General features: G+C 32.2%; 1 protein-coding gene across 1 annotated transcript; it reads right to left on the minus strand.

Annotated features, from left to right (window-relative positions):
- Positions 1 to 599: 599 nt before the first annotated feature.
- LOC140746515 (uncharacterized) lies at positions 600 to 2,046 on the minus strand. The gene is made up of 4 exons (XM_073078670.1): positions 1,438 to 2,046; positions 1,125 to 1,353; positions 786 to 851; positions 600 to 704 (listed from the first exon to the last, which is right to left on the minus strand). The coding sequence occupies exons 2-4, from the start codon at positions 1,308 to 1,310 to the stop codon at positions 600 to 602; spliced, it is 357 nt and encodes a 118-aa protein (XP_072934771.1). The 5' UTR covers positions 1,311 to 1,353; positions 1,438 to 2,046.
- Positions 2,047 to 10,409: the final 8,363 nt, after the last annotated feature.

Genomic DNA, 10,409 nt, shown 5'->3' on the forward strand with positions numbered 1-10,409 from the left:
TCAATATGGTTTTTATTTAGATTTATTTAATATTTCTAATTGTTTAAGTAAAATTTGATTTTGTAGTTTTAAATTTTCTAACATTTGGTCACTTATTTCCTTCATACTTTTTAGCCGTAGTTCATGCTCTTTTTGGAGCCGCTCATTTTCTAATTTTCTATATATTTGCATATCTTCAAATGATGCAGCAGAAAAGTTGAAATTCTATTTTTTTTTTACATGTAATATACGAGTAATTCATACATGAGTTCTTATAGCAAGACAGCGATAAGGAAAGTTACACAAATATCTACATTAAATAACCATTTTTAATTAGCAAACCTAAAAAATCTTATCCAGGGAAACAAAACACAATATATTAATTGAATTTATGGAGGATAGTTAAGTACGAGTAGAATTTTGGTTTCATCAGCTCATACAATGTAGTTATGAAAAAAATTGGTCTTAACCATTACATGCTTATAGTAATTATTTATATATTTTGTGCCCAGTCCGAACTAGATGATTCACAATAATCTACATAAAATTCGTATTTATACTGCAATCATGAATTTAAAGATGTTATGAGTGTTAATAAATTACATTTTTTATGTATATAATTATTGTAATGATAATACCTTTTTTATCTTTGCAGAGAGTGTTGCCTTCCGGTTGGGTCTTTTCACAGTAGAAAAAGTCGGCGATATGTTTTCCTTTTGTTCTTCCTGTGCAGACAACAAAATAATATATTTGAAATTGTATTTAAAAGTAAATAAATGATACTATTTGAATAAAGTTACTACTACCTTATTGTTAGTATTATCAATGGCATGGTCTTCCTCTTCTAAAACAATAATTTCTGTTGAAAAATCCTGCAATTTGCAAAAACATGTATATATCCATACTCAATATTATAAATGTGAAAGTGTGATTATGACAACACAAGGTACATGTCAACGGTTAGCTGTATTGTGATGAAATTTAGTACACAGGTATACAATGATTTAAAGAGTAGCATAGGCTACCATTTATCTCAATTGCTCATGTGAAAGTTTAGGGTATCAGATATAACCAGTAATATAAAAAAGGAACTGTCAGAGTAAAACTGTTTTAAAAAACAATAAACATAAATAAGATATGCTTACATTGATACCATCACAGTCGTATTCATTTGTATCTATTGTGAATTCATGTGGAATCATATCGGTTATTTCTAATATTTCTGGTGTAGGAGATGGAGGTTTTGGACCTCCTCCAGTTTTCAAAACCTCCTGCCTATAAGTTGCCAACTCTTTTTTCGTGGAGATTTTCATAACCCTCCACTGGTTCATCAATTGTTTTTTATCCCGTTTTCTGGTATTAACGGTGTTAAATCTATAAAAAAATAAATGTATAGAAATTAACGCATTTAGTTTTAAGTTGCTTAAAAAGTAGGCAGGTATTGCATGGAAATCTTACTTTTCTGTTATTTCAGACCAAGCTTCTAATTTAGCTTTGTTAGTATTTGTACTCAAATCCTTATTTTCTATTATATTGAGATATGGTTTTAGGGTATCTCTCAAAATTTGCTGCAATCAAAATAATTTGGTTATTAAAGGTAAACGAATATCCCATGAATAACCGATATCAATATTAATTTACCTTTTCTTCTTTTTCCCAGTTGATTGACCTCTCTCTCTTGTTAGCCATTATTTACAATCAACTTTTAAAACTATTATTATGTATTACAATAAACTTTTCAATATTTATGAAAATATACGATGTGAATAATTTGAATATTTGAACTTGAGAAAATAATAAATATGTTCAAATGACATTAAAAACGTCAACTGTAATCTTTGGTGATACAATTGACATAATATCCATAAACAATTGTCTACTTTTTTTGTGAAATGCGACGTTGCCGTTTCGTGCAGTTATACGTAAATTGGGTATAGTTATGACGATGTTATGCCGAGTTTATTTGTTAGAAAATTAAATTTTCTTATGCATAATTTATGCTAAATATAACTATTCATAGCATAACCATGGTATAAGTATATTTTTATTTGTAAGGCCGTAAATGTCTAAATTGACAAAATGGCGCTTTATGTTATGTCTCTCTTTTTTGCCAACATGTGAGGGAGACAAAAAGTTCATCTTCACTTGAGCACTTACTTATTGTTACGTTTACTCAGTCTACTGAAGCAAACGGAACAGAATAATGGATTGAGTAAACGTAACGTAAAATGGTGGGAAGTTTTTAAAACTCATGGTAAGGGTACTGTTGTCCCCGTGCTACCGCGTGTGCTTTGTGAAGTGTTTGTGAAGTTAATTAGTCATTACTCCTCGGGAAGACCAGGCCACGTAGACTTCGTTGGGTTCTGTAACAGCACCGTGCGCATCTCTTCTGAAACGATTCGAGTCAGCAGATCGTGTTGGAAGGCAAGTTTAGCGGTTTTACGTATTTATCTGCTAGAATTTGTATCATACCTCTTACAATTCTATACTGTATTATGCAGTCCCCTATATATTTAGCCAGGCCTGTATGTACCGTGCTATGTAAGTTTGGAATTCAAATTGCGTGGACATGATTTTACAATATTTACCTCATTAAATAATACTTATTAAGAAGTAAGACGAAATAAAATTTAAAGTGCTCTTAATATTATTTCACCAGCACTTATTTTATTAAAAATTAATGGAAACTTTATTTATCGAATTATTTTTAATTTGAAAGAAAATTTCAAAACATTCCTATACTACGTATTTATAAGATATACATTAAATTCAACCACTTAATGTTTTTCAAAAAGACTATTCAAATGAGTGTCCCTGAGAACCTTGGAACCTATTTGGGAATTCACTGTATTTTTAACGTCGACGAAAAGAAACATTTTATTTTACTAGAAATTTATTTTCTTGAGAATACGTAACATGAATAGTTATCTTGCTCTCATCTTGAATTTATTCTACAATTTTAAAGTATTATTTTGGTAACATTGAGCAAACGAGATACATTGACATCTATAATCAATCATAAATATTATATGATTTGTATTTAAAATTGACCACAAAATGTCGTTACTAGTCCTTTGAGGGGTGAGTTTAAACACCTCGTGTACTACTACTAAAAATATAGGCGAAAAAATCATAAATTGCGAAAAAAAAGCCTCTTGTTTCGAATGATTTAAAACATACAACCATAAACATTTTATAATTTACTCTGAATGTATAAACAAAAAAGCGGAAATTTTACTGCCTAATGTTTGTAAAAACATAAAAAGAAAACATTATCTATAACATTTATCTGCCACAGGAAGAAGATACAAAGGAAGTAAGTATCATATTCTTTCTTTCTGTCTATAATGTCCAATCAAACTATTTTTATCCAAAGGGCAAAAGGCTTTTAGGGCGCCATTCCCGACCTATTTCCTGTTACCTGTCAGTTATTATTTATGTCCATATTTATTTTATATTATCTCCGCTATTATTGGAGTTCCGTTAACAAGAAAGGGATCCTTACTTGGCTCCAGTGCGTTAGATATATCTATGCATCTTTATAAATAAAGATTATGGTTACAATTTCAAACTAACTGCGTTTTTCTAAGCTCACGTGCTTATTCCCTAGATGTAAAAACTATTTTAAGACTACTACTAAGACTTATATAGTATAATACTCTTAACCTCGTAAAAATCAAACGATCTGTAATGGTAAATTATAAAGTAAATTGTTATCTACTATTATTAACGCAAAATAATTCAGGCTAATAGCAGTCAATAAAAATATCTCTTTCAGTGACAAAATATAGATGAATGGCAGCGATGCCCCTCTAAAAACTTGAATCTATTCGGTAACATAGCATTTTCATGGTGATTATGGCAATATGAGGAATTAGAATAAATAATTTCGACGGAACCCGTTATTATTATGTATTTCGGTAACGGTTGAAATAAATTATAGTAAAACTTTGCTCTCTTTTCCTTTAACATCCGGCTTTTCTCGATTGATTTGCTTTTGAGGTTGTGTGATCATTTTTCAGAACATGCTACATTTGTAGTCACTGATTGATAGTTGAGAATATAGTGCATAGTCAAAAGCATCAGCAACGGCGAAAATAATACCTTGAAGATACCGACTCGCATGACGGTGTTCTAGCGTGAAGTTTATATTTTGCTAATTAGTGGTAATTTGGCCTGAACTAATCCCGTTTAAGGTTGATAATGATATGATGTCCACAAATACATTATTATTGATGGCCAGCGTAACGAAGAGGTTGCTATACCAATCGTATTCACAGTGGAATTCAGGTTCGATCCAGAGTCAAGCAGAAAACTCAGTTACATTTAGGTCTGAGGATCTGTAGATAAGTCTTAGTGTAAGGGTGGTTAATACATAAGAGCTATGAGTATCGAAAGTGTCATTTATATAGCCATTGTATGTATATTTATATAGTCGTAATAGATTAACTATTTCGTGTAAACGAATAAATAAACAGACCGCCAGTAATTCTATTTCGTGAAGCGACGCAACTCGTAAGTGCATTAAAACGTCGTTCAAATTAGTTACGAGCCGCTTTCTCGGCTGCTGATTTGTATTCCTACGGGATCCGGATCGGGATCGTTCGCGGGAAATACAAGAGTAATGTTAAGTTCACTAGGGTAGTACGGTTCAAGGATAAATATACTCCATTGTAGTTGCTTTATTTTTAAAGCAGACGTCTTTGACGTTTGCTGATTTGCTTGGCTTCATCATGAAACATACCTCTTCATTCTACTTTTGTAACGTCGCTAAGTCCTTATTTCAAAGGTGTGGCAGATTCATTGGTTTTTAATATTTCGAACTCAAAAGAACCAACACTTCTTCTCAATCCTAACAAACTCCAAATTGTGGAATTGATAAGGTACGTGTGATCATGGGAGCGTGATTATAATTTCATATCATATCATACATTGCAATTAAATTGTCGTATAAGAGCTTATTTAAAGTGGCGACACGTTTGTTCTAGTATACGCTATTACTATGTTAATCATTATTATTATTATTATTATGTTAATCAATTTCTAAATAACTAATGTACTAAATATACTCCAGGGCATTTATGTATAACTATTTTATTAGCGTCTCTCAGCCTGCGGCGCGGCGCAAATGAATTAAAATGTCGTTTCAATTAGCCGGCCGTCCCGGCGCTGCTCGCTGATTTGTATTCCCCCGGGATCGCCCCGGGTCGTGCCTACGGGGCGATAAGTCAGGTTCATAGAGTAAGGATCCGTTTAAGCCTACTTAATAGGTAAATGCGGTAACGGTATTGTTACGCAGTAATAAACCTCCAATAATAGTGCTTTTGTAAACCAATGCAGAAAAGTTTATACAATATTTTTTATTATTTTTAACAACAACACTTTTTTATTATTTGGCTAAGTCTCACTTCTGGAAGGTTCTTCCCGCACAAATGTGGATTGTTAAAGTAAAGACAGAGTTTAACCGCCAACTCTTCCCATCCTATCCCTTGGAGGCTGGTCAAATTAACTTCAATATATTAACGTCGTTAACCTTTGACAAGGTTTGAAAAAGATATAAACAAGTAATTAATTTAAAAAATCAAAAACCCGACTGCACCAAAAAGGCTGAAGTAGAATTTCCAAAAGCAGTGAAATAGGCATTTCATTATTTTCATCCAGAAAGCCTGTAGGTGTCATATAGTATGTAGGTGTCTGCTTCAAAAACAAAAGATGTTCAAACAATATTATCTTATTTTATCCTCGTAGTGTTCATTTACGCTATATAAAGAACCTATGTTTAAAATTCCAGCACGCTTAAGTTCAGCGGTTTCCCTTTGCGTTGATCTCTGGCACAGCAACTCTCTCATTTAGTCAGACAGTCATCTCGATGTGTATATACGAGTATATATGTACTAGCTGACCCGGCAAACGTTGTGTTGCCATACAAATAAAAAAAATGTTAAGGGTGAACAACCCTTATCACTTAGGTGTAAAAAAAAAGATAGTGGCCGATACTCAGACCTACTGAATATGTATATAAAATTTGGTGAAAATCGGTGAAGCCGTTTCGGAGGAGTACGGTAACTAACACGAGAATTTTATATATAAGATATATTATATAATGTATATATAATCTCCTCTTAATTTCCTTTATTTTGACACCCTACTCGATAGGTTTGGTTAACTTTTTTTAAAAGTGTTACTATTTTGCGAAAAAATTCACCATTTACGGTCTATAAAATATATAACTTCAGTAAATCAAAGTTTCGGTCATTATTTTACCTCGTTAGAGGTAGCATTTCATTATTTTTATCGAAAAAGCCTGATACAACATGTCATAGTGTTTGCTTCAAAATTGACGATTGTTCAAATGAACTTTTAACCCTTATTTTACCCTCTACGGGGTTGATTTTTCGGAGGGGGATAAATAAGTGCGTCCTTGTTCCTATCCAGAAAGCCAAATACAAATTTTTATAGTAGTTGCTTCAAAATTAAAGGATTTCAAAAAAACTGTTTTCCCCTATTTTACCCTCTTAAGGGTAGAATTTCCAAAAGGCCTTTCTTAGTACTTATTCAAGCTATATAGAGAACCTGTGTGCAAAATTTCAGAACTGTAAGGTCCTTGGTTTAGGCTGTACGTTGATTTCTGAAAAATGAAAAAGTCATTTAGTTAGTCAGTCAGTCAGTCACCTTACTGTTTTATATATATACAAATATGTTTTTATAATCTCTGTTTAATTTCCTTTCATTTGATACCCTACTCGATAGGTTCGGTTAACTTTTTTTTTTAAATGTCTTACTATTTCGCGCCAAAAATCCGCCATTTTGATTTTTTTTTACTAACACCTATCTAAGGACACTCGGGTCATTGAGACAAATATAATGACACCTTAACTGTTGAAATTCATCCAGCCGTTTGTTAGATCGGATCAAATAAAGAAAGACAAACATACAAGATACGCGCGAAAAACATAACCCTTCCTTGGCAGTCGGGTAAAAAGATTGGTTTACGTTTAAAGAAATGTCTTAACTTAATTTATTTTAAAACAACCTAGAGTATTATTCCCATGTTTTGAGTAGAAGTGCACGAAAATATATTGTATGTATGTCACATTCACGAGGCTACGAATTTGTAGCCTTTGAAAATATCCAACGTGAATTTGACGCAACTAAAATGGATTTTTTATTTTGAATAGCAATTCCGTTATGTTGAAATTATTTTATTTCGTAGGAGCGTAACTCACACCAACGTGCATTTATATAAAGTTGATGGATTGCAGAGAAAAACGTAACTTGTGTACATGTATATTGTACAGGCGCTTTCCTGCTTTTCGACAGCTCAGCTACAAAAAAGAGAAATAAAGTAACAAATTTAAAATTTTATATACAGGGTGAATTTTTCAAACGGGCCTTCAGGACCAAATCCGAAACTATAAGGATTAGCGAAAAATGCTAAAAGGAGTTACGAGGCCGATTTTGATAAAAATTAAAACTGCATCATTACTTTTTTAAAATAACTTTTTCCCTAGCCGGGAATCAAACGAGTTCATTTTGAAAAGAAATACATCCTCCATAGTATACCACTATCTAATAGTGTTGCTTATAAGGATCAAATTCTGGGAAGTAATGATAAATGACAAACTAAAGGAAAAGCCTAAATTTTAAGAAAATACATATTTTTTCATATTAAAATGGCAGATAAGTTCCCGCCATTCATTAATTTAAACATTTCGCGTATTAACAATTTTTTTGGTCTAATGTTTCAAATCTTTCGAAAGCTGACGTTCTGTTCTCCAAGAATTTATATTATTATGTTCGACTTAGTTAAGGTTATTTTCTATCTATTATAAAATCTATTATAAATAAATCTATTATAATGGTCTTACCATTATAATAGATTTTCAACTTGCTATGAGCGGAGTTTCGTTTAACACAAATGTAAAGTTGACATTTGCGAGAATGACTTTTTCAAGTGAAATCCTTGTGATTGCTTAACAAATATAGAAAATCATATTTAACGTTAATACGAAGTTTGTAAACAACATAAAATAAAAAAATACTAATTAATAAGTTATCTAATTTTATTAAAAAATAAATCCTAAAAACGGCGGGAACTTAGTTGCCAACCTATTACTTTCTTATACTAAGTTGTATGTCACAGTCATAACATCGAAGAATTTTTGAATTTTTCAAACGGGCCTTCAGGACCAAATCCGAAACTATAAGGATTAGCGAAAAATGCTAAAAGGAGTTACGAGGCCGATTTTGATAAAAATTAAAACTGCATCATTACTTTTTTAAAATAACTTTTTCCCTAGCCGGGAATCAAACGAGTTCATTTTGAAAAAAAATATCTATATTATTCCACTGTGTGAAATTCACCCTGTATATATATATCTGATTCCGAAAAATGTTGAAATATGTGAATGGTTCTAACTATATGGATGTAAGGGAATAAATCCTTTTATATAACAATGATAATAAATAAATTGCCGGCCCTTCTTAGTGTTAAAATAGGAGTATCTTTTAGTTACATGTCTGCCTCGTCGGTAATCGAACCCGGAACCGTTTGCATGGTAAATGTGTTCACTACTGCGTCACTAAAGTGGAAATGAAACAAAATTAAACGGTAGAAAAAGTTTCTTAAAATTCAAGCAAGACCAAAATCTAAGTACTAGCCAATTTAGTCTTCAATCGAGAGGAAAACCTCTAACACCGTTTGACAGCACCCTACACGTCACGCAACAAGCCAAACGACTTCGCAGCTTGTCTTAGCTAATTAAATGGAAACTTTGGTTCTACACGCAACACGATACTTTCAACCCTATACCATCAACCCAAAGAGTAAATTCCATTAAATGTAGTTACTACATTTATCAGGAAAGGTTGATAATCTTGTATAAGAAAACAAACTGTGTTGTAAGGTGTTGTGGTTTATTTTGAATCGTTGGAAATTAGGGTCGTTTTGAATGAAGCGGATTGGGGTGACGGCGAGCATTAATTGCCGTGGACATTCGGGCAGGGTCACTGAACTGTGAATGCAATTCCCAGTAGGTCAGTCTAATGAGAATGTTTTGAAAAGACTCGCTTCTTTTGAAGTTTCAATGTTTTTCTTTCTTTCTTTTTTATTTCAATTTTCCCGTGTTTCTTAAGGTTGTCCAAAGATGTTGAGTTATTTTGGGGTTGCAATCTTTTTATGGAAATCAAAAGGCAAATAAGGTTCAGTTCACGGAAGAAAATTGTAGACAATTAACCGTCACACGTATTTCTACTTTACGGCAAAAATGTTAAGTAGGTACTGTTATGCATACTGCTTTTAAGTTCTGAAACAACTTAAACCCCGAATTTAAAAAAATCAGTATTTTTAGCGCATAATATTATGTATGCTCATAATAGAAATTGTCACTCACCAAAATATTTTAAAACGTTTTAACGTTAAATATGTGTGCGCTTTATCATTCTTTAATCATGTTACGATAATAACGTTGTTTCGTAGCAAAATTAAATGTCAATTCAAAACCGTCATTAATTTTACATATACAAGCATACGCATATTTTTGTAGACTTATTTGTACGCAATTTAAATAACTTATTTAAATATAAAAATCCAATTTAAAGTTGACAAAATAATATTTTTACTTTCGAAATTGAAACTATATTTCTAAATGTTGAATATGCAAAATGTCGCAATTTGTGTCCGAAGACGGCAGTTGCGGTTAGTTAGGCGGCCGAGGGCAGTCGCTCTGCACTTGCAGTTGAGCTGCAAGGTGCAGTTCACCGTTGCGTGTAACGAGCGCACTTGACATTTCTAGAGTTTTAAGTAGTCTATGTTCCACCTTGGACAGTTTCAAAATCAGAAACAAACTTTTTCGAAGGTTCGTTGAATAAAAAGCTTGCCTAACAGTATGTGACGACCAATGCCCAGCACTGAGACAGTACCTAATGGATTATAATGACAAAGTAAATAACCTCGGAATATCCCATTTAAGGCTGCAACACTCTAATAAATCTAATATGTTTCAACCATTTCACAAATTGAAATCGTGAACATTTTTATTTATATTTAGACCCGTTACTATTAATAATTAATCCACCCAATGTATCCCAATGTCTACCAAAGACATTTGATAAATACTTCACACAAAAAATATATACTAAAACTTTCAATCTTTTAATAGATTGAGTATCAATAATGGGTGTTAATCTCTCGATATCAAAGTAACCTTTACAACAATCTGTGTGAACTCCACATTATGATAAAACGGATAACGCATAGAAATTGTGAGCAGGTAATTATAAATACCCATTGTCTAATTATATGTACCCAATTACCCATTATCTCGAATTACAGTTCTTGTTTACCCAAAATAATCCCTAACAACACGAAATCTATGTATATGTAGTTTGAAAGTGTAAGTCTTTACAACAGCTGCGCTTAACTAAACAAG

This window comes from Epargyreus clarus, unplaced genomic scaffold, assembly GCF_041222505.1.
Source record: "Epargyreus clarus isolate Ecla_fem2 unplaced genomic scaffold, WU_Ecla_fem_2.2 ptg000012l, whole genome shotgun sequence".
In the NCBI taxonomy this organism is placed as follows: Eukaryota; Metazoa; Arthropoda; class Insecta; order Lepidoptera; family Hesperiidae; genus Epargyreus; species Epargyreus clarus.

Bases quoted from the DNA above. Each gene is read 5' to 3' on its own strand.
- LOC140746515 (XM_073078670.1), bottom strand. From the start codon at position 1,310: ATGAACCAGTGGAGGGTTATGAAAATCTCCACGAAAAAAGAGTTGGCA. The intron at 852-1,124 runs GTAAGCATATCT...TGCAAATTGCAG, and splicing joins ACGACTGTGATGGTATCAAT to GATTTTTCAACAGAAATTAT. The intron at 705-785 runs GTAGTAGTAACT...TTGTCTGCACAG, and splicing joins TTGATAATACTAACAATAAG to GAAGAACAAAAGGAAAACAT.